The sequence below is a fragment of the Pan troglodytes genome, chromosome 2 (genome assembly GCF_028858775.2).
Source record: "Pan troglodytes isolate AG18354 chromosome 2, NHGRI_mPanTro3-v2.0_pri, whole genome shotgun sequence".
Lineage (NCBI taxonomy): Eukaryota > Metazoa > Chordata > Mammalia > Primates > Hominidae > Pan > Pan troglodytes.
In genome coordinates this window covers 34,676,035-34,703,348 of record NC_086015.1, presented here as the reverse complement: position 1 = coordinate 34,703,348, position 27,314 = coordinate 34,676,035, and the positions used below count along the sequence as shown (strand labels likewise).

General features: G+C 41.1%; 1 protein-coding gene across 4 annotated transcripts in view; it reads right to left on the bottom strand.

The window, feature by feature from the left end:
• TGFBR2 (transforming growth factor beta receptor 2) overlaps nucleotides 1-27,314 on the bottom strand; it is an 87,396-nt gene that overhangs the window by 8,538 nt on the left and 51,544 nt on the right. For 2 of the 4 annotated variants that reach the window (XM_054680490.2, XM_054680491.2), the window contains 3 exons: nucleotides 23,940-24,047; nucleotides 13,150-13,949; nucleotides 11,331-11,472 (listed from right to left, as the gene is read on the bottom strand). In XM_054680490.2, coding sequence (XP_054536465.1) covers nucleotides 11,331-11,472; nucleotides 13,150-13,949; nucleotides 23,940-24,047 — 1,050 coding nt within the window. The remainder of the gene's footprint in view (nucleotides 1-11,330; nucleotides 11,473-13,149; nucleotides 13,950-23,939; nucleotides 24,048-27,314) is intronic. The other 2 variants (XM_001166647.7, XM_516343.8) reach the window with 1 other exon arrangement.

The window sequence follows — 27,314 nt, the reverse complement described above, 5'->3', positions numbered from 1 at the left end:
GCTGAGGTTAGACCTCTCTTGAAATACAAGTTCACTTAACTCCTTCCATGCCTCTTCCTGCTTCTCTTACTTCCTTCTCATGAGAGCTTATCCTCAATAAATCATTGCACAAAAGTGTGTCAGACTCCACTTCTAGTAAAGCTGGCCCAACGCAGCCGCCAAGGAAGTGCTTTCTCCTGTCTCCCTAGGCCTTTGTCTCAGTGAATCTGCACAACCTGACTGTAGCTGCAAAGCTACCCTGGGGAAGCCTTGATGTAGCCCCTTCTTGTGAAGGTGAAATTACTAAACCAGGAAGAACATTCTGAATCTCACATTGTATTACTGTTACTCTGATGAAACTCCTTTGCCTTTCTAGAAAGCTTTCATGCTTTTTCCTTTCTACCAAGCATTTCAGAGAGTTCTTTCTCCTCTGACTATCAACAACAATCCCTATACTCATGGTCAGAAGTGACAGAGGAGGACATGACCAACATCAGAGGAGGAAAATGTTGGGATCAGAATAAACCCCAGCTGTCAATCTCATGGCTGATAGTCCTTGAGAACAAAGACAAAGTCTTTGTCCTTGAGACTATAAACCCAGAGCCAATTCATTTCAAGTCCTAATCTTCCTAGTCACAAACACTACAGAATTTATTGTAATTTTTTTTATAGGTACTCTGTGGATCAAAGCAAGTTTCCATGGGGAATGAGAGAAGATGGCATTGGGCATATTTTTACTTAAAGAAAAATTAATGAATGCTATTTTAGAAAGGAAGACAAAGGCAATAATCCCTTCCCAAAACAAACAGACTTATAAATAGGTTACTTCCTACTTTTCCTAAAATCTTGGAAAGTTGTGAGAGTCCCTAATATTCCCAAGGGATACAAAGCCTGCTTCCCATCTTTGACTTATGGGTAATTTCACAAGGAAGGGAGGTCACGGGTAGTCTGAAAGGTGCTGGCAAAAGGACTGGCTCCTTGTGCCCCACTGGGAGAATTTATGACTCTTCTGCCTCCTCCTAAGCTTAAAACAGACAAGTCTGGGGAGGGAGGATCATCATTTGACCCAAACTGTCATACTCTAATCCTTTAATATTAGTTTTTCAGATTAGGAGTACGGATGGGGATCTGCAGTGTGTGCATGATTTAGGCTGACCTTTCTTTAACTTTTGAAAAATGTCCTATTTATGTAACATAGATTTTCCAAAACAGCTAAATGCATGTTTGCTTTTTTCTTTCTAATTACGGATTTTTGCAATTCTTCTTTCTTTACCCTTCTCTCTCATTTTGGACATCCTACTCCCAACCTCCATTTTTTTTTCTCATGCCCTGCAATGTGTAGGAAGATGGTTTAATGTTTGGCAGTGTGTATACACGTGCCTCTCAGTTAACATCTTTGATATTCAATTGCAGTGATCAGGCAACATTGCTCGTTTTTCCTACTATGGCCATTAAGGCAATGCCATTCTCAGGGCCTCCATTAGGACTTGTAGGATGACCATGTAACATGGAGGCCAGTCCCTCCTGGAGGGCATTTCTTAATTGCTCCTCAGTTCTAAGTGTCCCTCAGAATGCCTCAGATATTTGCTTTCACTCAGCAGAAGAAGGGAAGAGCGTGGCCAGAGATAGCCTGAACCCTGTGAGAGGAGGTTAGAAAGCAGAAAGCCCTCTGCCAGCCAGGTGGGTACCAATGGTCCTTCCTAGGATGAGACCTCATGTAACAGAGCCCAGGCAGTCCTGGGGAACTGGACAGAGCTGGTGATTGGCAACAAGTTGATGGCCTGAGACCTTTGACACTCCAGCTTTTTCCCCAGGGTTTCAGGCAGCTGGAGACTGGGATGTTTAATCCACTTTGGCAAAATCATTGGGTCCAAACTGTGTATCTTATTTATTTTTCATGATGGTGCTTAAAATATTTTTATTTTGGAAAATGCATGTGATTAAAACTATGAAATGACTAAACAAATATGTATAAAGAAATGCAAATCTCTCCCCAACTCCTAACCACTGTTTCTTTCACAAAAGTGGCTTAGGTGGAATAGTGAGATTAAAAGTGATTAAAACTTTTCCCTTCTTACTTGCAAATGAGCACTTCTCAATCAATTTTTTATAAAAGCCCAGATGTTTTGCCCTCAATTCATTGGGAATAAAGGCTTTGGTAAGATACAGTAGAAATGAATTACAAGAAAAATGAATCCCACTTGAGTGTTGTGGCAACATCAAACTGCTATTAAAGGTACAAAACACATCTTGGTTTCTGTCCTTATATTGCAAATCTGAAACAGAGAGTTTGAGGACCAGCACCTTCCAAAGACCACATTTGGAGCAACAATTGCCCTAGATGCTTCTTAAGGAATGTGAGATGCATTTTGACACAGGAAAAAAGAACACAAGTTATTAAACATATTTTAAGGGTTTCAAATGAGTCAGACAAAGAATATTGAAAACGTCTTCAGAGACGGGATCCAACATCCTCATTTTACAGTTGAGAAAACTGAGGCCCAAAGAGTACACTGGATTCCAGGAAGAGCATTTAGAATTGTGCACTTTATTACTGTTACTCTGAAGAAATTTGCCTTTGCCTTTATAGGAAGCTTTCATGCTTGCTCATCTCTGCCAAACATTTCAGAGATTTCTCCCCTAACCGGAGCAAGTACAGCTGGGGCAGTCCCCGGTATGAACATGCCCTTCCCAAATGTGACAAGTGTGTCCCTCCCTGCCTTGATGGGGCCCTCCTCAGCATACAACCTTGAGAAGGGGAACCTTATGGGATCTGCTGGGTGGTTGTTATTTGTAATTTCTAAGCCAGCTATGCAAAAAAACAATTACAAAGAGCAGCCCTCTCCTTAGCTGGTATTATTTACCCACATTAAACCCAAACACTTGTCCTTTCTGGGTTTCGGGAAGTAGATGTGACTGGTGGTGGAGGTGAGGTAAGGATGAGAATCTCATTTTAGCTACAGGCATCAGATCAGGGCATAGTTGGCAATAGAATTAATGCAGTTCCTCTTTGCACATTTGATCAAATGATGCTTGACCTTGGGCCTCTCTCTTGTGAAGAACTGCATAGAAAGCAAGTTCAGGAGTGTGTGGGCTGAGTCCAGAGAAAATGTTACACCGGGCTAACCTATAACAAGAACCACCTTTTTAAAAAAAAATTAGAATTGCCTCTAAGAAAAAAAGCGAAGGCTTAGAGAGTATGACTGAGTTTAGCACTTCAAAAGTGGAAGAGCTAACAATATGCATTGTAAGTATTATTTGTTGGTTTTGCCCTGACTCCTTTAAAAAGTAGATATGAGGACTTAGAAAAGAGATGCCAAGAGTTTGTGCCTCACTTCCTATATCCACAAAATAAGAATAGTCACATATGCCCCTTACAATTATTCAGTGTGATGCTGCAGGGCCAGCTGCACCACCACCTCCCAACCCCATTGCACTGGCTCTTCCGGTTAGGCTGGCCCAACTCCAGGAGGAACAGGCAGGAGGGCTGGGGAGTGAACCCTCCCAGCTCGGCCTGGAGCAGCCCTCCAGCAAACTGATGGGAATTGGAAAGATAAAACACCCAGCCTCCTTTGAGTCAGGTGGTATGACACTGAGGTGTGTGTTCTGCCCGTAGTTATACTCCAGTTACCCATGGTGGTAACTCACTTGATAAGATATCCTTTACTGGTTTCCTTCCCTTTCCTGACTCATTTCCTCATTCTCTTACTGGCATTTCCTGCAATCTCTTCCCAAATAAACTACTTGCACTCAAATTCTTGTTCCAGGGTCGGAGGCACTCCACCCAAGACATATGCCTACACAGCAGAATTAGTTCATCAAACCAAGTCTCTGTCTCACCCTCAGACTGTTTCTGAAGCCAGAGAGACGGGGCTGAACACCTCAGAATTTCCCTGAGTGCCTCAAACGGCATCTTTTCTAAAAATCCTCTTTATTTCACTGCTTGAGAACGACTTTCTCTTCCTTCCATCTCCCTCCCACCACCTCTCTCTGCAGTCTTTTCACTGATGGAAGCCACCCACAACCGCCCGGCCCTCGCAGCTTCTTTTAATTTGTTTCAAAAGGCTCTTAAGAGAAAACTACGCTTGCCTGTCCCTTCCCAGTTCCGCAACCCTCAGAGGGCAGGTCTCTGGGACAGCAATGGTATCCCTCGGAAAGTCAGCATCTGGTGCACAGCTGCTGTTTTGACTGTAGTCCCAACGTAACAGGGCAGCAAAGTTGTTGATGGTTTTCCCCAAAGCAGTACCCCCGAGTTTTCATATCTGCTTTCCAGACTGTGCTCCCTTGAAATCCAGGAAAATGAAGTGTTTCAATCCTGGTCTCTCCTCAGCCCTCTCTCCAACGCCTCCTTTTTTTCTCTCTCTTTCTTCCCCCACCCCCTTCCCTTTCTTTTTGGTTCATTTGCACTTTTTTTTTTTTTTTTTTTTTCCCATCTCACAAGGCTGCAGCAACTTGACAATACACTAAGGAGCCCTTCTTGGAGTTGTGTTGCTCCTCATTAAATACTTGTTCAGCTGGCTGCTACGTGTCAGCTTCTATTCAAAGGCCTAAATGCTAGGGATGTGGAAGTCAGTGTGCTTGTAGGCCAGTTTGGCTGGGGATGACGAGAGTATTTTGCCTGCTGTGTTCACCAAAGGGGGCCCTGAACAGGACCGCCTTCACCCGCCTTCACCCGCCTTCCACACAACACACAAACACTTGTATGAACACCAAACAGACTGAAGGCCTGGGACAGAGATTTCTTTGTAAAAGAGAAGCCATCTCCAGTTCTGTCCTTGCTGAATGGCGATTTCATGAAGCTTTTTCTCCTTTTTCGTAAAACAGTAACACACCAATCACCTCCTCTTGTCTTGTTCTTACTTCAAACAATTCTGAAAGATTTGTTTTCTTTTTTTTTCTTTTGTATTCTTTCAGAGGATTAAAATGTCTGAAATGACAGCCTCTTTCATTATCTATCCCCCAAGTCTATTTTTCTTTCTAAAATCATCCCACCCACCCCACCCAACTCCAACATTATATTACATAATCTCTTTGTTCATTACCTGTCCCTAAAATACTGGCTCTTCACTAGACTTCCTGTCTCTCAAAGAAAGACACTGCTTTTTAAACTGCTGTATCCCTGGCATTTTAAACAATGCCTGCGACACAATAGGTACTCAATAAATACTTTTTGAGTGAATGAATGAATAAATATATCTTTAGGGAAATAAAGATAAAACAGTTATCTCAAATTTTAAGGCATCAATACTGTGACATGCTACACAAATTAACAGCCTTGGATTCTGTTAACAGGGATTCACCCAGAGAAGTGAGGCCATCACTGAATGTTCCTCAAACATGTGATTGTCTCCTCAGCTTCTGCTGGAAGGCTTCATATCAACTGCCAGGATGCACAGAGTAGCTCTGACTATCCTATCCATACTGATCATAGGAATCATAGCTACTATTTTTTGGGGGGGGCGGGGGGGATGGAGTCTCGCTCTGTCGCCCAGGCTAGAGTGCAGTGGCATGATCTCAGCTCACTGCAACCTCCGCCTCCCGGGTTCAAGCAATTCTCTGCCTCAGCCTCTTGAGTAGCTGTGATTACAGGCACCCGCCACCATGCCTGGCTAATATTTTAATTTTTAGTAGAGATGGCATTTCACCATCTTGGCCAGGCTGGTCTTAAACTCCTGACCTCATGATCTGCCTTCCTCAGCATCCCAAAGTGCTGGGATTACAGGCGTGAGCCTGTACCTGTACACGGCCATAGCTACTATTTTAAATACGTTCTCCATTGGCCAGGCTAGCAGTATACCAGGAATACTAAGGCCTGTGAGCTACAGAGTCAGACAACAGGGCTTTGATTCCTGGCTCCACAACTTTCGCACTTCCTGAGCCCTCAGTTCTCTTATTGTAAAATGGGATTAATAACAGTACACGCCTCAAAGAGTTTTGGTAGATTAAATGAGTTGATGTGTGGAGCAAGTGCTCAAGAAGTGGTAATTATTCCTTTATGGCTTTCTTTATCTGGACCAAATGAACTTTCAGTAAGAAGCCTTTCTCTCTGACCACTCTCTTCACCTAACTGCAACACATCTCCCGAGGCCCCTGGTGGAATTTTGTGCGAAATGAAGCTGTACCACCTGGCTTTTGAAGAGCTCTATTATCATCTGTTTATGTTTTCTCACCTGATAAAAGTGAGGCTTCTCCAGTGTAGTGCTGTTCTTTCTCTGTTTTCCCTGTGCTCCCCTGCATTCAGGGGAGATTGGCTGATAAAGAAGTAACTCAGAAGGACGTCCCAGAGTCTTCCTCTTCCTTTAAGAGCTGACCTAAGTCTCATTCCCTGACCATAACACTGCACTGCCTGTAGCCAACCTGGGCATTCAGTCCTTTGAGCTCACTGCCTTCCCTTCCTAAGCATTTATCACAACTGAACCACACTTGCCTGTTAAAAACAGACTAGTTAAGTGTTCCAGTGCCAGTAAATAGCATGAGACAAAGCCTGGAGGTAAGATCTAAAAGACATTCATCATGATGAAGTGATGAACACAGAATGAGAATGTGGCGTGGAGGTGAGCTTGGAGCCTTAATATCCATGTTTATGAGTCACTGAAAGGCAGGCTAGGTGGGACTTCACAGTTTTCTGTGAAATCTTCTGTCCCTAATCCTTGTATCCTACTTCATTCAGTTAGACCTTCTGCTGCTTAGAGCATTTTTCTTCAAGTAGTGAATACTCTAATGTTAACATCCAAGAAAGTAAAACAAATAGTCACCTCAGCAATAGCTCATTAACAATTGGGAACAGAGAGGTTAATGTTCCATAGCTTAAAAAAGTATCAATACAACTGGGGACTCTCTCAGTACAGGATGGGGTGCTATATCCATATTACCAATGGCAGTCATCCTGAGAAATCCAAGCAGCCACACTTACTCTCCTTCAGTGGGTAGATCCACTATACTTGTCATGTAGATTAGCTGTTTTCACTGGAGACTTGCATCCCATCATCCTTCTGCACACAGTTGAGGTGGACCATACCTCTTTTTTTTTTTTTTTTTTTTTTTTGAGACGGAGTCTTGCTCTGTCGCCCAGGCTGGAGTACAGTGGCATGATCTTGGCTCACTGCAAGCTCTGCCTCCCGGGTTCACGCCATTCTCTGGCCTCAGCCTCCTGCGTAGCTGGGACTACAGGCGCCCGCTGCCACGCCCGGCTAATTTTTTTGTATTTTTAGTAGAGACGGGGTTTCACCGTGTTAGCCAGGATGGTCTCGATCTCCTGACCTCATGATCCACCTGCCTCGGCTTCCCAAAGTGTTGGGATTACAGGCGTGAGCCACCGCGCCCGGCAGGACCATACCTCTTGAGCAGGCTTCTCTGCAGGTGCTTGGTAGCTGGCTCGATGGGTCAGATCATAAGCCTTTCATGTCACAGAAGTGGCCCTGATCCATGATCCCACAAGCACACAGACTCAGAGCCTACAGAGAAGATGACTCTGGAGATCTGGTTCCCTTTACTGTCCATCTATGATTCATCATACAAAGGTAAGCACATTCCACATTTCCTTTTTTGAAATAAGACTGCTGATTTTAAAAAAATGGTAATTACATCTGCTATACTGCAAACTGCAGAAGTTCAAGCTTAAGGAAAGACCTTTTACATCCTTCCCTCTTCCTTATGCCTTAAAATTAAAGTCTAACATCAAACAGGGGGATTCATTATTTAATTTGTAAGATAAGAAACATATCTGCATGTGTAAGTTTTTTAAAAAGAAGGGAGAGGAAACAAACAACTGTTTCCTGTAGACTACAAGCTTCTTGAGGTCAAAACCTGTCCTTCCATCTGTGTTTCTACAAAAGCTACAGCAGGGACAACATCAAGATGAATGCAGTTGGAGGGAATCCATCTGTCTTCAGGCTTCGTGTACTTTCCAAAGGACCTTTTGAATGTAAAAGAAAAGCCTCTGAAACTAAGACTAGGCTGAAAATCTGTCTTTAAGGTTTTTGAGACATGCCAAAAAGAAACAAACAAAAACCACTAATACTTTTAAAAGAAGAAGTCAAGGTGGGAGAAGGAGCTTACTACGTGAGTTCACACACTTAATCAAGTGAACGGCTTTGTGTCAGGACGAACGTGAGGATGGATAAATAACCTTGGTGTCTGCAGCCCGAGCAAAGATGGGAGAAATAGGACTGTGGGCTTAAGATCAAACGAAATGAGAACTGGGATGGCCTCTTTCTGGTTCCCCAGGGCTGTCTCTTCTTATCCTAAGGTTATAAAAGGTTTTTTGAGACTAGCTGAATAAACCAGATCCTGTTCCTTCCTTCGGAAAACTTGTTTATATTCTAACTGTCTTCAGACCTTGTAAAAGTTGGTGAACTTCTTCCTCATTAGCTTAAATTCTTCCACACTCAGCAAATATCAACAGGCAAAGGTTTTAGTCAGTGATAACAATGAAAGCTGGGAGCTCACCTAGGGCCTTAATAAGCTGGCTGCACTGACAGAGGGAAAGACAGAGACACAATCTCCAGCTCATGTTTATAGAATAACAGGGTTGCAAGGATAGGGAATGATACTGAAATCTAGGTAAATTTATTCTGGCAGTGACAACAGCATTGTCTCTGATACAACTCATACCCGGCTAAAGATTCATTTTGGAACTGTCAAAGCTTTCAAGCAGAAAATTATTCTCAGTGGCTGAAACTTGGTTAAACAAATTTCACTGTGCAAGGAAAAACAAAGTTAACTTTTGGAAGTGTTTTGGGGGAAGAAATCTCAGTCAAGAAACTAGATAATAATAACTATGTCAGCTAGATAGGAAGTGCCATCCCCATGCGGGGGTCTCAGGAAAACATGTGAGGTTCAGCAGGGTGCAGGATGGGAGGGGGTGACCCGGACCCACGCTGGAGAATTGGCTATGCATATTCTGAACAGGATGAAGAATCAGAGCCAGCAGTGGTGCCAATTGAATCTGCCTTGGGCAAAATGTTGGGTAGTTTGGACCAGTGACCCAAGCTGTGGCAACCTGAGCAACAAAATAAATAATGACAATACTGGATACTCATATAATAAAACAAATATCCAAAATCCTCTGCTGATATAAATACATAATTAGTAAACAAAGAACAGGGGATGGTGACAGAAGAGACAGATCTTTTTTAAAGTAGAATGCATATTAATAAATATAGAAGGAACAAGAAAAACAGAAAATCTTCCTTAAGTAAACATTATAGTAATAATTGTTATAGGCAGGAATTAGTCATAGATCGTCAAATTAGTGGGTAAATGGCGAATAAGAAAGTTCTAGTACCTTTGCTAAACAGGTATTTAGTATCTTTAGAAACAGGTCAAAGGCATGTATTACTTACAAATGGACAAAGAGCAGCAGGTCCCACTTTAACCAAAGGACCAAATTTAACATTAATAACCAGACACATGGACATCTTATTCCCCCGGATATGACGCACTGAAGATAGGCACACTATCATTTTTGTGGTAATTTTGCCCAAAATATGTAATCTCAATCTAATCATGAGAAAACATTAGTGAAACCCAAAGTGAGAGACCGTCTAAATAACTGTTTTAAACTTTTTATAAGTGTCAAGGTCATAAAAGACAAAAATCGACTGAGGAACTGTCACAAGGTCAAGGAGACTAAGGAGGCATGCACATTAGATCAATGCGGGATCCTAGACTGGATCCTGTTTCAGAAAAGAACATTACTGGGGACTTGGAAGTACAAATACGTATATGGATTAATTAAGAACACTGAATCCAGGTTAATTTGCTGTTTTTGATAGCCATACTATGGTTTAGGTTAGATATTAACAACAGGCAAAGTTGAGTTAAGAGTATATAGAAACTCCACTATTTTTACAACTATTTTCTAAGTCTAAAATTATCACAAAACAAAAAGTTAAACATGGAATGGAGGCTGGGTGCAGTGGCTCACGCCTGTAATCCCAGCACTTTGGGAGGCCGAGGTGGGCAGATCATGAGGTCAAGAGTTCGATACCAGCCTGATCAACATGGTGTAACCCTGTCTCTACTAAAAATACAAATATTAGCTGAGCGTGGTGGTGCATGTCTGTAATCTCAGCTACTCAAGAGGCTGAGCTAGGAGAATTGCTTGAACCTGGGAGGCAGAGGTTGCAGTCAGCCGAGATTGCGCCATTGCACTCCAGCCTGGGTGACAGAGCGAGACTGTCTCAAAAAAAAAAAGGAGTGGAATTAGTTTGGCTTCATTTGGCAGCCAACCAGGATGAACTTGGGTGCACAGATTTCTCAGGTGAGACCTAAGACCCTGTCTCACCTAAGAAATAAAGAAGGACATGAATAGAAACACATAGTGGACAGGAGACAGCAAAAGGCAGTTCTAGTTCAATGAGAACTTGCGCTGGGCTGCTTTCATTGGACAAGCATGCCAGAATTCTATTGCTTTATGTGTCATGCATCTGCCCTCCAAGGTACTGAGAAGAGAGTCAGGAAATGGTATAGTAATGTAGACCTCAACTGTTCTTGCCTTCTGGACAACAAGGGACAATACTTCCTAGAACAATAGCCTCACCCTGGCACCCCAGATGTTTGTTGCCCTTTCTATCTACAGTCTCATGGTCAATAGTAGTAACAGCCTCTAACAGTGAAAAGGACTCAGCATACAACTGCAGAGAAGACATAGCAGAGGGCACCTGGGAGACTACGACAGTGTGTTCAGGGAAAAATGATCCTAAAAGAAAAAAAAAAAAACAGTAGGTGGCTGAACTTGGGGATAAAAAGAGCAAGCCAGCTTTTCAGGAGAAAAGTAGGTCTCCTAATCAGTCTTGCAGGCTTAAGCAGTAAGAAGACGGCCTTCCTCAATAACCTCTTCACTAGAATTTTCAAAACCTAAACAAATATCTCAAACAATGATTTTTTTTTTTTGCCCAATAAAACAATGTCATGTCCATAAAAGTAAATTTTGAATCAAATCTTTTTCCCAGACATAATTCTGAAAAACCTTAAAACACAAAGTAAAAGAAATCAGATGCTTATCTGAATATTATCCACATGATCATTAGAGATAATTCTTATACATTTATTAGTATTCGTCTCTTGCCAGATATTTAAATAACCGTGAAGAGATGTGTCAAGAGAAGAGTAATTATACAAAGGTTTATAAAAGGAGATACAAAGCTTTATGCTCCAAATGCGGCTTTCAGTTTAAAAACCTAGGCTGTTTAGCATAACCCCAAATAGTTCTGGGATGGTTGTATAATATCAGATCTCAACTAGCTCTAATAACTGCTTTGTAACCCCTGGAATAATGCTCGAAGCAACACATGATCTTATTTTGAAGACAAGTTTACCACTACACAATGATGCTGGTCCACACCTACCTCCCACTGCATTACAGCGAGATGTCATTTCCCAGAGCACCAGAGCCATGGAGTAGACATCGGTCTGCTTGAAGGACTCAACATTCTCCAAATTCATCCTGGATTCTAGGACTTCTGGAGCCATGTATCTTGCAGTTCCCACCTATAGCAAAAACAGACAGTGAGGCCCATCATTTAATTCCAGCTGCCTTTTTATTTTCACAATATAGCTGATGGTGGCCCCTGACACGTGCAGAGGATTTTTTTAAAAAATCAAAGTGCTGTTTTAAAGAATGAGAAATGCACAGAAAGGTACAGATAGATGGTTATTTTTTAAAATAGATGTTCTCTCCCTGAAAACCCTCTAAAGACTATAAACAAAGCATGCCAAAATAAGGAAGTGCCAAACCCCAGAGCTGCCTTATCTAACCCCATGACTTATGTCATCACATTTTTCAATAACATCCTTACAGATAACCTGAGAGACAATATTTGTGATATTTTAAATGTTTATTTTTGCTTTCCAAAATTGAATTTTTTTTTTATTCCTGAAACTCCAAGACTTATGGTAAAAATAATAATTGCTATCAGTTTTGATCACTTCAGGACTGAGTCTTAATCTTTGTTTATCCCATGGCACATTCCAGTGTGCAAAGGATATAGTACAATTGCATAACATCCCTACTAAATTAAATTGTATAAAAGCATTTTCACAGTAAAAGACCAAATCTGGATCACTTTATAATTTTAACTTGTGGGCCATGTAGTTTTATTTTGACTTTTAGGCCTGTGCTAATCTCTATGACTGATAATATGCAAACGTCGGATCCATATGAAAAAGGAAAAAAATATTCCAGAGAATGGCTCACTTAAATATTTAGTGTTGTAGTATGTATAAACTGACTAAATAACAATAAAGTCCTACCTTCCCAAGGATCTAGGGGAGCCAAGTGAGTTGATATTATCATTCCAAGGAATGTTTCTTATTGGCATGTATTAGAGAATTTTTTCTTCTCAAGAGGTCATTGCATGGCTCATTACTCTGGCACATTAGTCTGTCCATATTTCGATGTTTACCTCAACACTGTGTGCGCTGCCATGGACACAGGGCTGACTGAGCAGTAACCGAGTGCTTCAAAGTGTGTCCTGCCACCTGGCTAAAGAAGACAGTGCTGCTCTCCACGGACTCCACTGTGTGAAAACACTGGGCTCATCATTTATAAGGGATGTTGTGGTGATTTCCAATCACCTTCCAATAGTTTCTTAGCCAAAAACATTTCCATTTTAATCTGTGAGAGTGCTTCAAGAGTGGAAGCGCTCACTCAGTCGACAAGTACTTATTTTACTTTCAATGTTCAAGGCATTGTGCTAGATATCTTGGGTGACCATGTGGATGTAGATTTGGACTTCAGGGAGATTGCCTTCCACGATGCTTTTAATACAGAGAATAATACAAAGAAACCAACACAACTACAGCTAGTATAGAGCAGAAAGGACTGAGTACAACCATAAGAGGGAAAAAATAGAGGTAAAGTACTAACAGTGCTTGAAACAAAGAAAAAACATTTGCTGGAAGAGAAATGAGGATTGATCCAGGAGGAAAAAATGTGCTGAACTGGGAAGGATTTGAAGATAGGAGGAGAAATGCTGTCCATTAGCAAAAATGCTCAGGCAGGACAGAGCAGAGTATGCTCAAGGAAGACTCCATACTTTGGCTAGATTCCCTAGACCAGTGTCCAGAGTACAGGGCTGTTTGAGATAAGAGCCAGGAGATATGGATCAAGAGGTAGGGTGAGGCCAGGCTCAAGGTAAAGGGGATCTAGCACTAGCTCTAACTTACCTGCCCACTGTTAGCCAGGTCATCCACAGACAGAGTAGGGTCCAGACGCAGGGAAAGCCCAAAGTCACACAGGCAGCAGGTTAGGTCGTTCTTCACGAGGATATTGGAGCTCTTGAGGTCCCTGTGCACGATGGGCATCTTGGGCCTCCCACATGGAGTGTGATCACTGTGAAGGTGAGCAATCCCCCGGGCGAGGGAGCTGCCCAGCTTGCGCAGGTCCTCCCAGCTGATGACATGCCGCGTCAGGTACTCCTGTAGGTTGCCCTTGGCGTGGAAGGCGGTGATCAGCCAGTACTGTTTCCCCAACTCCGTCTTCCGCTCCTCAGCCGTCAGGAACTGGAGTATGTTCTCATGCTTCAGATTGATGTCTGAGAAGATGTCCTTCTCTGTCTTCCAAGAGGCATACTCCTCATAGGGAAATATCTTGACTGCCACTGTCTCAAACTGCTCTGAAGTGTTCTGCTTCAGCTTGGCCTTATAGACCTCAGCAAAGCGACCTTTCCCCACCAGGGTGTCCAGCTCAATGGGCAGCAGCTCTGTGTTGTGGTTGATGTTGTTGGCGCACGTGGAGCTGATGTCAGAGCGGTCATCTTCCAGGATGATGGCACAGTGCTCGCTGAACTCCATGAGCTTCCGCGTCTTGCCGGTTTCCCAGGTTGAACTCAGCTTCTGCTGCCGGTTAACGCGGTAGCAATAGAAGATGATGATGACAGATATGGCAACTCCCAGTGGTGGCAGGAGGCTGATGCCTGTCACTTGAAATATGACTAGCAACAAGTCAGGATTGCTGGTGTTATATTCTGATGGGGAAACAAAACAAGGAGAGAAGGAGTTGGATGTGGTAGGTAAGTACTGTCAGGAAGTGGGTTCATGCCTGAGCATCTACAGATTTTAGCATCTGCATAGTTTTTGTAGATACGATATTGTTAATTTTTATTTCAGGGATGCAAGTGCATGCTCGTTCAGTCTTCCCTGTCTCTGGTCATCTGTTCGTCATCTCCTACTCTTCCTTCAAACTTCAGCTTAAATGTCGCTCCTTAAGAGAGGCCTAGAAAAACTTGGAAAATTGTCTTATTTTATACATTTTCATAGCACCTTATACTTTTCCTAGGTAACAATTCAGTACAACTTAAACTAAATGAACGATGACTCTACCTCTTGATTTCACATCTGTCTTTCCCTACTCTTGCCATCCCCCATGGACAGGGAACTCCATGCTGGAAGGGACCATGTCTTCTTCACTACTGTAAACTGCACTTAGCACACAGCAGGTCCTCAATATTGCCAAATAAAAAGACAAACCATTTACTGAGTGTTATCTAAGCTCAGGACATTGGGAACATGGAAAAAAATGACACAGCTTCTGCCTTCAAAAAATCTGCATGCATGATACCTGGTAAAAACACAGAGTGTGCCACAGTTTGCACCAAAATCTTTGCTCTTTTTCAAACTCCAACTTGTTCTGCTCTGATCTGTTCTGTTCTGCTCTGATCACCTGGGCCCATGGGTGACAGGGAGAGGAGTCCATGGAAAGGATCTCTTTGGACAGTTATCTTACATCCACCCAACATTCCTCTTTTCAGTGTGCATACGAATTGTAGTTTCATGGAACTGAAATATTTAATAGCAACAATGGAAACATTGCCGCAAAGGTAAAACAAGTTAAAAATGGAAATGCTGCAGTTTTTTGACTTGGAATTCTGAAGCAGGCCCCTGTGGGCTGACAAGGAGAGTCCTTAGCACCAGATATCTAACTATAATATCTTGTGCCTCAAACTTTGTTTCACGTGCTGGCCTTGTTGGCTCTGGTGAAACAGTTTTCCTCTTTGGAAGAAGGACATGAATAGAAACAGACAGTGGACAGGAGAGAGCAAAAGGCAGCTCTAGTTCACTGGGAGCTTGTGCTGGGCTGCTTTCATTGGGCAAACATGCAGAATTCTATTGCTTTATGTGTCATCCATCTGCCCTCCAAAGTACCCATTAATGAGCAGGCCTCATGCTCAGATCCTAGAATCATTCATTAAATATATCACTACTGAGTGTCTATGTTGGGCATGGCACTGCCCTCAGAGAGTACCCAGTAGAGGACTTAGGGCACATATACAAGTAAGCAATATATGGCATCTGGGATAGGGGCTAAACATACAATGTAATCTATATATTAGTGGAATGTGGAAAAGCTTAGAGAAACGTGGAAGGCACAGTAGCAAAAAACTGCCTTTAAGTTGGTCTCTGAAGAATGGGAAAAGTCAGTGACGAGTGGAAAGAGTGCTATGTTAAGGAGAAAGAATATATGATCTACTTAAGGAAGAGCAATTATCCCATACTGACCACTCTGCACCTGCGGAATAGAAAGGAAAAAAATGGGTAGGTGGTATGGAACCAAACTCCGTGTCAGAAAAGGATCTTTTGATTATTCATTTGTCAGTTTTCACCTACAGTAGGTGTTTGAAGAGAAAAAAAAAAGTGATGAGAATATAGTCCAGGTAGAATGAGGATATAACCAAATTCTCTCAAGGGGAACCCATTACCTAAATGATACTGATAAAGGAGTTAAGAAGAAATTACTTGGGCAGATAGTAAGGGTATGGAAGTCCTCGGTAAGGTGTTTCTTTTTAATGAAAAGCAGCCCCAAATCATTTTCTAACAAAGAGCAGCCTGTAAAGTTGAGCTTCAGACATAGACAGGCAAGCTGGGAGCTTGCACGGGTGAATGCCAGCAGGAACTAAGGACATGTTCAAGATGGCAGCTCCATCTTCCCTTCTCTTTGTCAGCCATGTGTACAATAAAGAACAGACCAGATGGTGCTGATCAACTGGAAAGCCCATTTGCATAATAAGATTAGGGTGGGGTGATCAGTCTTCCCCATGCACTGTGTAAACGTCATACCTGATTGAACCAATCTGTGAGCCCTATGTAAATCAGACACTGCCTCTTCAAACGGGACTATAAAATCCAGCACATTCACCACTGGCCCGTCCTTTCCGCTTGGAGACTCCTTTCTCTACAGAGAGAATTGTTTCTCTTTCTCTTCTCTTCTGCCTATTAAACCTCCACTCCTAAACTCCTCATGTGTGTTCATATCCTAAATTTTCCTGGCTCATGATGATGAACCCCAGGTTATATACCCCAGTCTACATAGCTACTTCAGCATCTGATACTTTCTTTTTTTTTTCTCGAGATGGAGTCTTGCTCTGTCACCCAGGCAGCAGTGCAATGGCACGATCTCTGCTCACTGCAACCTTGCCTCCTGGGTTCAAGCCATTCTCCTGCCTTAGCCTCTATGCCCGGCTTTTTTTTTTTTTTTTTTTTTTTGTATTTTTAGTGGAGACGGGGTTTCACCATGTTGGCCAGGCTGGTCTTGAACTCCTGACCTTGTGATCTGCCCGCCTTGGCCTCCAAAAGTGCTGGGATTACAGGCGTGAGCCACTGCGCTTGGCCCAGCATCTGAAACTTTCATCTAACGAAACAGTGAGAAATGAAGCTAGTACATATCCATTTTTAAGGTTTATGTGTAATATGATTACTTGTTCTTAAGGTAAGTCTGAGTGGAAATGCCAACTTCCACTGACTATATATTCTAGATGAAAATCTTGGGTCTAGTAACCAGAGAAGTAACCCCAAGATATCAGAATTCCAGCAACCAAGAGGGAAAAAAATCACCATTTTTTGGAAAGATATATGAATGCATTTTAAAAGTATCGGGGAAGTGAGAAAATTTGGTGATTGATCCTTAAAAACATAAATTCTTACACTGGGAGGCTTGGATTGGGACAAAGAACAGGCAAGAGTAGGGCAGAAATGGGGTGGGACAAAGCAATTACAGAATGATTGAATGCAAAAGAAAAAAAAGATGCTCTTGTGGAGATGTATGGACTGTCCCTGTTGTCCAGCAAACAAAATTAAGGGGGCAGATGAACACAACACAAATTCAAACACAACAGCCGATCCAGCAGTCAGCATTTCCACTTAGGCTTACCACTTCCACAATGCTCCCTGCCTGAAACTCCACCTCTATTATATGTGGTATCCAATGAATGTGTTTGTTTGAAGTACCCACTTGTCTCCGGTCTCTGTGTCTGTAACTACACAGAACATCTTATAATCAGAAATCCACTTGATTATCTGATTGCTTCTCTCCTGACAAAGCAGGGTAGTGGCCAGGTCTGTTTTGATCATCATGATATACACAGCACCTGGGGCAGAATGGGGCAATTTATGGTATTCAACAAACGTTTGTTTTAGAAGCTGAATGATTACTTATGTGGAATGATACTTCTCAAATTTTTTATATTTTACAGCAAGGTTTGACAAACTATGGCTCAGAAGTCCATGGCCTGCTTTTGTATAGTCCTATGACCTAAGAATGATTTCCATCCCCATTTTTAAAGAGTTGTTTAAAAAACAATAAAACTAAGAGGTTCATGCAACAGAGATCTTATCTGGCCCAGAAAGCCTAAAATATTTACTATCTGGCCCTTCACAGAAAAACTTTGCTGACCCCTGTTCTAGAGGTGTTATTTTAATAACCTCATTGGCAGAATCTGGAGAGACTTCACTTTGGCCAAATGTGAATATGTAGTCAATTTTTTTTCACATACGAGAAATACAATTTGAAAAAATTTAAATATTAACTGCATAATTACTTAGCTTTGTCCTTAATTCACTAAAACATCCAGATGAAATGTTGATTCATCATGGATAATTTTATTTTACAATTCCTAAATATCTATAAAAACAGTCGTATTTGCTAATTTCAATTCCTTTTTAGCCTAAAGGAAACACAAAAACAGAAATCCCCTTATGTGTGGCACTGACTGAAGAAGATTCTAGAAATCCCCAGTTCAATGTCAGAAACCAAAGTTTTACTTTCTCCTAAAATTTCCTGTTATTTCTTTAGAAGACTTACACTTAAAAAATTTGAGGGGGAGGAATTCTTGAATAACATCTGTCAATCTTGAAACTTCAAAGAGGTGGTGAAAAACTCTAACAATAGCAACCAGGGCTGGAAGGAAGCTTTGGGATGTGGCTTTATCTAAACAGGAGCCACCCACACCCTCTGGCAGTATTAACCCTTGGGTTGCTACTAGAAAACCCAACAGCTGTTGGTGTAGGTACAAGCCAGCATCTCCTTTAGTCAAAGACCAACAGGAAATGCTTTTCATCAGCCGCCAGTTACAGAGAAACTCATAAACTGAACACTTACTAAGTTCCTGGCTGTGTGCTAAGGATTTTATAGAATATTTAAATTTAATTGATAGAAAAACCCTATGAGGTAGAAACTGCTATTATTATAAACCCCATTTTACAGATAGGGAAGCTAAAGATCAGACAGTTTAAGTAATTTTCCAAGATGATAAATTTAGGCAACAGCAAAGCTGGTATTTACAATGAGCATTGCCTGATTGGAGAGACTTCTGATCTCAACCCCATACCTGATCTCTAAATTTCATATTGGTGAGAGCCAACTAAGAATGACAATGACCTTAGGCTGGGTGTGGTGGCTCACACCTGAAATCCTAGCACTTTGGCGGGAGGATCACTTGAGCCTAGGAGTTTGAGACTAGCCTGGGCAACATAGTGAGACTGTCTCTACACAAACTTAAAAAAAAAAAAAAAAATTAGCCAGACACTGTGGTGCTTCCTGTAGTCCCAGCTATTAGGGTGGCTGAGGCAGGAGGATTACTTTACTTGAGGCAGGAGTTCAAGGCTGCAGCACACTATGATCCTGCCACTGCATTCCAGCCTGGGTAACAGAGCAAGACCCTGTGTTTGTGCGGGCGGGGGTGGGGGGTGTGGGTTGGGGGGGGAGGGGAAGAATGACTTTATATAAGCTCCCAATTTGATAAAGTGTTTTTCTTTAGTGTAGCCTGGACTAAGTGATTTTACAGCCATCCACCGACTGACATTGGCAATTCTTGTATAATGTGTCTAAAGGAGTATATTTTGGGTATGGGGATTATATTCCTTTGTTCTGAACTAAGAACCACAGTTTAGTAGTGTCTCTGTAAATATGCATCTTTTTCCTGCCAGGAAATAAAAAGTTTTATGTGAAGGAGAACCCCCAAATATTTTTCTTTTCTCAGAGCCTATTCTCATGGCCTAGATCTTAGCACAGCTCAAAACATAATTGTTGCACTATTGGGACCTTCCATGAATAGTAATAACATTGAACTAGATATAGCTCTGAAGGGCATTAAAAATAAGGGTGGAATTTATCCAAGGCCCATAAAAAAATGAGGCTATAATAGTAAACATTTTTAGCCTGGGTTCCATAAATAGAGTTCAGTGGGTCTGTGAATTTGAATGGGCAAAAATTGCATCTTTTTTTCTCTAACCTTTAATTAAAAATTAATATTTCCTAGTATCAGCTGTACCTATGAGTTTGTTGTTGCAGACGTCTCAGCATGTGACTTACACTCACCATTTAGACATTTCAATTGTTTAGATCTGCTGCTATTGTTATTTAAAGCATTATTATAGAAACATATATTACTATAACACAAATTCATTTTTAAAATATTTGGTCATTGTATTTCAATGTAATTGGTTTTCTTTGAAATACTCCATGTTCTATTTTATGCATTTAAAAAACATCACAGTGAGAAGGGTTCCACAGGCTTCCCTACTTCAAGAAGTCCATGGCACAGACACACAAAAAGGGAAGCTCCCTTGGCAGAGTGAAGGCATTTGGGCTCTAGTCTCTTTTCCAGGACTTGCTAGAGCAGGAATTTTGAGATTGATGGGTTTCTCTAGGAAGTTGGTAACTAGTGCCAATGGGAGATCTGCCTGGCTTGATTTGTTGTGCTGCACATGGACAACTGTGGATGCTGTCGGAGCTTCTGTGGAGTGGGAAGGGAGCTCCGCAGTGGAGAATGAGGAGAAGCCCTCCTTTGAAATCTTGTAACAATAAGAAAGATAACTCATATACGATGTGCTTTGTTGGGTTAGGCACCGGACAATTTATTTCGTAAACATGATCTACTTTATTTCTCCAATAACCCTATGTATGAGTTAGATTCTCTTACCCCCGTTTTACAGAGGAGGATACTGAACCTTGGTTGCTTCTACAACATTTTTGTCTACTTAGTAAATAAGTATTCTTGTTAAGTAAAAGTTGTTCCTAGTAAGTACTCAATAAATGAATGCTGTCCTTTTAATGTTATAATTAACATGACTTGAGACAGGAAGTTCTTCCTTCCCCTCAGCTATCTCTCTTTAGCACAGTTTCCTTCTTTGGATCTCAGCCAGTTGCATATATACTCTCGCTTTAGGTGAACATGCTGGCATGTGAACATCCTTGCGGCTAGAGCTTCACTGCCAACTTCACAAGAATCTCTCTTGGCATCTGAGGCTCATTAGTGCACTAATACACCAAGGTGTGCGAAAAACTGTCATCCATGTCCCTTTCTATTGCTCGGATAAATTAGTATCCCACTAAATGTTTGCCCTAAACTCCTTTACCGAGTGGAGGAATTGCCAAACTACTTCAAATATTAAAGTAGGAGCCTATCTCCCAAATTCAGCTATGTTGATTTGCTTTTTATCAAGACACATTAACTGATCCACATAGGATTTTATTTACCAAGTTGGCCTTAATTTAATGCTTTTATTTTTTTAACCAAGTGACTTTTATTTAAAATAGTGGATAAGGGAGGTTCAGTTTTAAGTTCCTTTTAGGAACTGGTGTCGGCATAACAAAGGACATAAAAGAGGCTGAGAGCAACGTGTGTGTGCACGCACGCGCGTGTGCATGTGTGTGCGCACATGCATACTCAAGTTATAAGACAAATTGTTTACTTTTCAATCACTCCAACGGAAAGTATACCACAGGATTTCCCCTTGAGGTTTTCTGCCAGTTTGTATTTTTTTTTATGGCATACTAACATTTATCTTTGGAAGACAGAAAAAAAAAGAATTTGACATTTGTCTTTAAAAAAATATTTATGTAACAAGACTCTGACATTTGCAAATGGCTCCTTATTTGCAACTAAGTCTGGCCTCTATGAGTGACAGAAGTGACTGGAAATTTTCAGAATTATTAAATGGATCTCACAGTTCATTGTTAAGGAGATAGCTTGGTGGTATGGAAAGAACAAAAGCTTTGAAGCCACTCAGATGATTAAAAAAAAAATAGGGGGCAGATATGGTGCCTCACACCTGTAATCCCAGCACTTTGTGAGGCTGAGGTGGGAGGATCACTTAAGCCCCAGGAGTTTGACACCAGCCTGGGCAATATATTGAGACCCTGTCTGTATATAAAAAAAAAAAAAATTAGCTGGATGTGGTGGTGTGGGCATGTAATCTGAGCTACTTAAAAGGCTGAGGCAGGAGGATCACAAGCCCAGAAGTTCAAGACTGCAGTGAGCTATAATGGTGCCACTGCATTTTAGCCTGGGCAACAGAACGAGAACATCTCCCCCTGCCCTCCCAACCCACCCCCCAAAAAAAGTTAGCCCTCTCTTCCTTTTTCCTTTCTCCTAAGGGTATTTAAAATAATATACTTAGCCCAAGAGCATGGTATGGCCCTCAAAATTAGAGAAATTACTCTGATTTCTCTCTTGTGAAAAAGAATTCATTCCAAAATAAAACACAGATACAGAAAAGTGCATAAAACAAGTGTCTGGCTTAGTGAATTACTATAAGATCAACACTCTTGTAACCACTGGTCAGGTCAGAAAATATAATTTTGCTGGCCACCCCAGAAGTCTGTTCATGTTCCCCAACTCAATCGGAGATCCCTCCCTTCCTCTAAAAAGTAATCACTATTCCTGGCTTTTATAGTTATCATTTTCTTGAGCTTTTAAACTTGTTTTATCATCCAAGTATGCATCTGTAGTCGTCTTGCTACTAATATGACTGAATACAAATGGTAAACCTTGCTTTTTTGCAGAATTACTGTTTTAAAAAAACTTCCTACAATAAAAACACCAGAATCTTTACAAAAATGTTTAATCTGAATTAATCAAATCATCAGACAAATCTACAAAGTGCCTTTATAAAGTACCTGAAATGGTCTGACCTATTCAAATCAAAGTCAATGTCATGAAAACCAAAAAAACACACTGTAGAGGCAAAACAATCAATTTTAATGTGTTGTCCTTGACTGGATTCTGAATTTAAACAATAGACCCATAACCTTGAAGAAATCTGAATATGGACTGTACTGTATATATATTTAGATGTATATATGTGAATGTATCTGTGTCTTAGTATCTCTATACACACACACACACACACACACAGAAAGAGAGTGAAAGCTAAGCACTCACATATATGCTTCATATTGCAGAGTTCAAAGATCTTGCCATCATTTTCTGTACCTTTAAAAATTTTGTTGGCGTGTTACATAAAGAATAACTTGTCACCTCGTTATTCTAAGTGTGCCCGCAGACCAGCAGCCATCAGCATCCCCTGGGAACTTACTGGAAATGCAGAGTCTTAGCGCTGTCCTCAACTAACTGAATCAGAATCTGCATTTAAAAGTTCTCTCAGTGATTCATTTACACATTCAAGTTTCAGAGGTAAATTTTATTCTTGCTAAACAGTTTAGCAAAAATAAAGTTAAGTTCTTTGGTACTCTGCCATAGAGATGCTTTCCTCCTACAAAAAATTTCTTAGTGGAATTGTTTGCAAAGCTCTGGTACAGGTGTATTCAGCACTAGCCAATGAGAAAATGGTCCATGATAATTTTCTAGTCAATTAACTGGTGGAGGAGTGTAGAATGAGGTATGCTTCCCCATCCATCATCCTAGTAAAAAGCACACCAATTTAGGCAAACAATAAAAAGTCATTTCAATTAAACAACAAAAGGACAGTAAGCTCACTAGCAATGAAGGATTTAATTTAACTTCTAGCTATTGATAGCACTGTTTGACATTCTGGATATATTTTGAGAGTATTTTTTCCCCAAATGATGAAAGAAGTCTTCTCTCCAATCAATGTGGTTGTTTTATTCCAACTGCACATATTTCAGAACAAAGCTATTCGCCACCTCTCCTATCCCGTGGCACAGTCTCCTTTGTATTATTTCCTTCTTATCTCTCTCCCAGATGGAAAAGCCTTGCATGTATTCTAATCCAGTATGATAATCTCTTTCTAGAATACCCATGAGAGGTAGAGGTAAAACCTCTGCCTGAAAATGTTATGGTAGAAGGACATCATTCCTTTGTTATCATTCCATAATCAAATCACAATATTTCTAACTGCAGATATATTGGGATAAAGTCTAAATATTGGGATATGTTTAAAATTATTCTTTACATTAAGTCAAATGTAGCCTCTGTGTGCTTCTATTATTGGTCCTTCTGCTGTTCTCTAAAGCAAAAAGTAACAAAATGAATCCATTTTCTATGGGATGAGAACTATTAAACTCCTGCTGGATATTAAACTCATAACCCATAAATCATTTCATTTTCAGGTTGAACAGCCATGTTTTCTTTGGTTACTTTTCCAGAGATACATTTATGAGACTCTAAAGTCTGACATATTTATCAGACCCTAAAATCAGCCTGCCCAGCATATAGCGCCCAATAAATGCCAGGACCTTTTTTCTAAGGATAAAGTGATCTATTCTCTGAAACCACGCTTGCTATTTAAGATTCTTCATCATGTGTTTTGATAGACACAGATATAATACTTGGAATATAACTTGTGTAGCAAAGATTACAGCAGGACTCTCACCTCCTCTTCCACCAAGTGGAGTTTAAGGCTCCTGATGGTTTGTTCTTTCTGTTTTGTTTTGATTCTTTCAGCCAGATCATCCTGATTTCAAAATGACCTTAACTCACCTCTAAACCCTGGGGTCTTCATCACATGAGCAGATTCCCAGCCAGTGTTTTGACAAGTGCTCCTTTGCAATTGATTGTTTGAACCTATATGTCTGATTTTACATCTACCTGTCAAGTTTTAGAAAATTGGTCATTTCAGGCCATTAAAACCCTGATTCAGCCTTTGCTCTTTTAGGCATCCCTTCCACTGTGCTTTTCACCCTTTATGTTCCTCCTTAGGATATAGATTCCTGCTACTTCTCTTGCTCTGACTTTAAAAGGAGGGCAACCAACATTAGGAGGGTGCCTACAAGGTACCAGGCTTTGTCCAGGAAATGATGACACATCTGTCCTCCCACAAAGAGAGTTTCACACCTGATATATGTTCTTTGGAACAAGATTTTTTTTCATTTTCTTTTCTGTGTTATTACAGTTTTCTGACTACTAAAAGCTTAGGTTTTGTTAGGATCCCCACACCTGCCCTGATTCTTTAATTCTTTTTCTGGCTGGCTGTCTGAATTACACCTTGTACTCTGTCTAGGGGCCCTCATGTTCTCAGGAAACCTGAAAGCAAGGTATATTTCTTAAGTTATTTCAGGATGCTCTCCAACAGGGAGACCAGATCGCTTTGGAAAAGCATATTCATTATTCACAATACCTGTTAGGTCACCAGAATACATCCTCTCTCTCTCCCTGGCTTTCCAGGTGAACCACAGGCTTCTGTAATTCCTTCCCACCTGAGTTTCTCACCTCCTAAAATCACGCACACAGCCTCCCTGGTCCCTGCCTTGTCTCTGCCAAGGCAGTAGCACCCAAACCTTGCCATCCAACCTTTTGGACACATTAAGGTTTAAAATGTGCTTTCCTTTAACGTATAATTTAATCAGTTTTAAAAGCTAAGATGCCTATTCCCAATGAAGCCGTTGACCTTGTTCCAAAGCAATTGCTTGTAAATTGTTGTAGAAAACAAAATAATATCCCCTCTAAAAGTGTCTTGCTATTCCTCCAAGGACGGGGTAAAACAGGTGTTGGTTTTTCTCCTCCTCTAACCTTCGAAGGCATAATTTTGGCTCCTTCCTGTGGTAGCTGCCATTCTTTAATTGTTACCGTCCCTTTCCAGGCTACAGGGGGAACGTGACGAAAAATATAAAAAGATTTGGCAGAACAAACTGTCTTGAGTCCAGTGGTTCCCAATGTGGGCTGCATATTAAAATATCTTGAAGAATTAAAAAATAATTCCTGATACCAGGCCCCAGACCAATTAAGTCAGAAACTGCAGGAGTAAGACCCAGTTAATGAGTAGTTTTTAAAGCTCCTCAGGTGTTTCCAATGTGCAGCCAAGCCTAAGCATGACTACATCAGCCTGGTGGAAGAAACAGGTATTTTGAATAGGATGGGGCCTGGAAAATGAAAGACATGGAAATAATTTTAATGACTACATTTCAGAGAAATTGTTCTTGACATTGGAACCAACTATATCCTCTAATTAGGCAACAAAAGGCATATATATGTATATTTTTAAAAGTAGATAAGCAAATATAAATTATTTCTCTAAAAGTTAACATGTTTTTTAAAAAAAGCATAATTTGTAATGGCAAAATTGATATTTTCCACAACAGGTAACATGCAGGAGCGATTTAGAATACAAAAGGACTTTCCAAAGGCAAGTCATCCAGATGTCCAAATGGTGGTGAACACAGCCTCTGGAGTATACGTGGGTGGAAATAAAAGTCAATTTCACAGTGGTTAGCCACCTCCCTGAGCCTTTTTTTTCCCCTGGTGGGACACTGAGACACTCGCAAAGCAGCAAAAGGTCTCAATGGACCCTTCTTGCCATTACTCATGGGTGTGGAGTTTATGGAACACATGGAGGCTGCAGTGGGAGAGACCTGAGGCTGCAGAGGAACCACCAGAACCTTGCTACAGCACCAGCAGTATGGGTCCGACTGCTTTCTTGGCCACTCATATCCAGTGGATGGAATTTGAGACAGCCTGTGTCCATACTGGATTCCACTCTGCTGATTCATACCAGAATGAGGTTCTAGAGTACAAATATTCACAACCAGAAAGCACATCTGGCCTCAGTGCAGCTTTGTTTACTTTGCTACTTAGGAAAAAAAAAATCTTGAAAAGCGAGTTGCTTCTGCCTTAATTCAGTTCAAATACATTCTAGGCTTCCTTCAACTGAGTCACAGTGTCCTCTAGCATGCAAAATCTTTATTATTTCCTTGGCCAGACATAGGGCCATATTGATGAATTCCAAGTGTGCTTTCTAACCAAGGCTGGTTCACAACAAAAGGCTGCTTCAGCTCTGAGTCATCACCTCAAATAACTGAGTTCTCTTCTCAGGAATGAGACTAGCAACTTTAATCCATAATTTTCTTCCTCTTCTAACAACTTTTCTCAACCATATTTCCACACTTATTTTTTCTTCTGCATTTAGACCAGAAAGTAAATCTGGTTTGTTTCTTTTGAAACAAAAATGCACAGCTGGAAAGCCAGCTATTTTGAGGCGTGAGTGCACAGTTCCAAGGCAGCATACCTAAAATCCCCCAGAGCTACCAAAACACCATTTACTCTTTTCATTTCTTACATGCAAGAACTAATCATTTCCCCAAGAAGCCAGCTCCCTGGTGTTGGAGCTGAACAAACACAAAATGAGATTTGGGAGAAAGAGGGCAGCATTTCTAAGACTTCCCTTACTCGGAAAGCAACGGAAGTCAACAAAATGCTCAAAGCATGTGATCAATACACAGAGTGGGTTTGCTGGATGGTGTAAAGCAACGACATTAAGGACACAATGGGTCCAGAGGGAACCAGCTGGCTGAGATGTTCTGCTAGCAAGTTAAACATAGACAGGAAACCGCGTGTCTGATACTGTAAAAAAATAATTTGTCTTCCTGCCAGAGATAGGCTAGCAAACCAAAAAGGCTGTTTTCACTTAAAAGAAATGCTACAACAATGAGAGAGGAAGGAATGAAACTTTGTGGCTACAAGAAGTCTTCTCTGCCCCTCTCTCAGCATCTCAGGTTAGAGGGCACACAACACCACACTAAATGCTAAAGCCTGCACATAGCTTGCGAGTCAGCAACGTGCACCACTGGGCATACATCTTATGGTCTGCTTCCCTATTTAACCACATAGATTGAACTTTGAGTCAGAAGTGGTTTCTCAAGTCCTGGTTTCTAAGCTAGCAAGATATAATTGATTTATTTACTTACAGTCCTATCCCATTCCCAAAAACAACAACAACAACAAAAAACACAGTGAAAGAAGATACAGTCAAGAGAGGAGCTATAATTATGACAAATGGAATATAAATGTGAGAAAACAGGGTAAAAACTGGTAAGCAAGAGTGATATTAGTATGCTAAATGTGTAGGTACATATTTGCTAG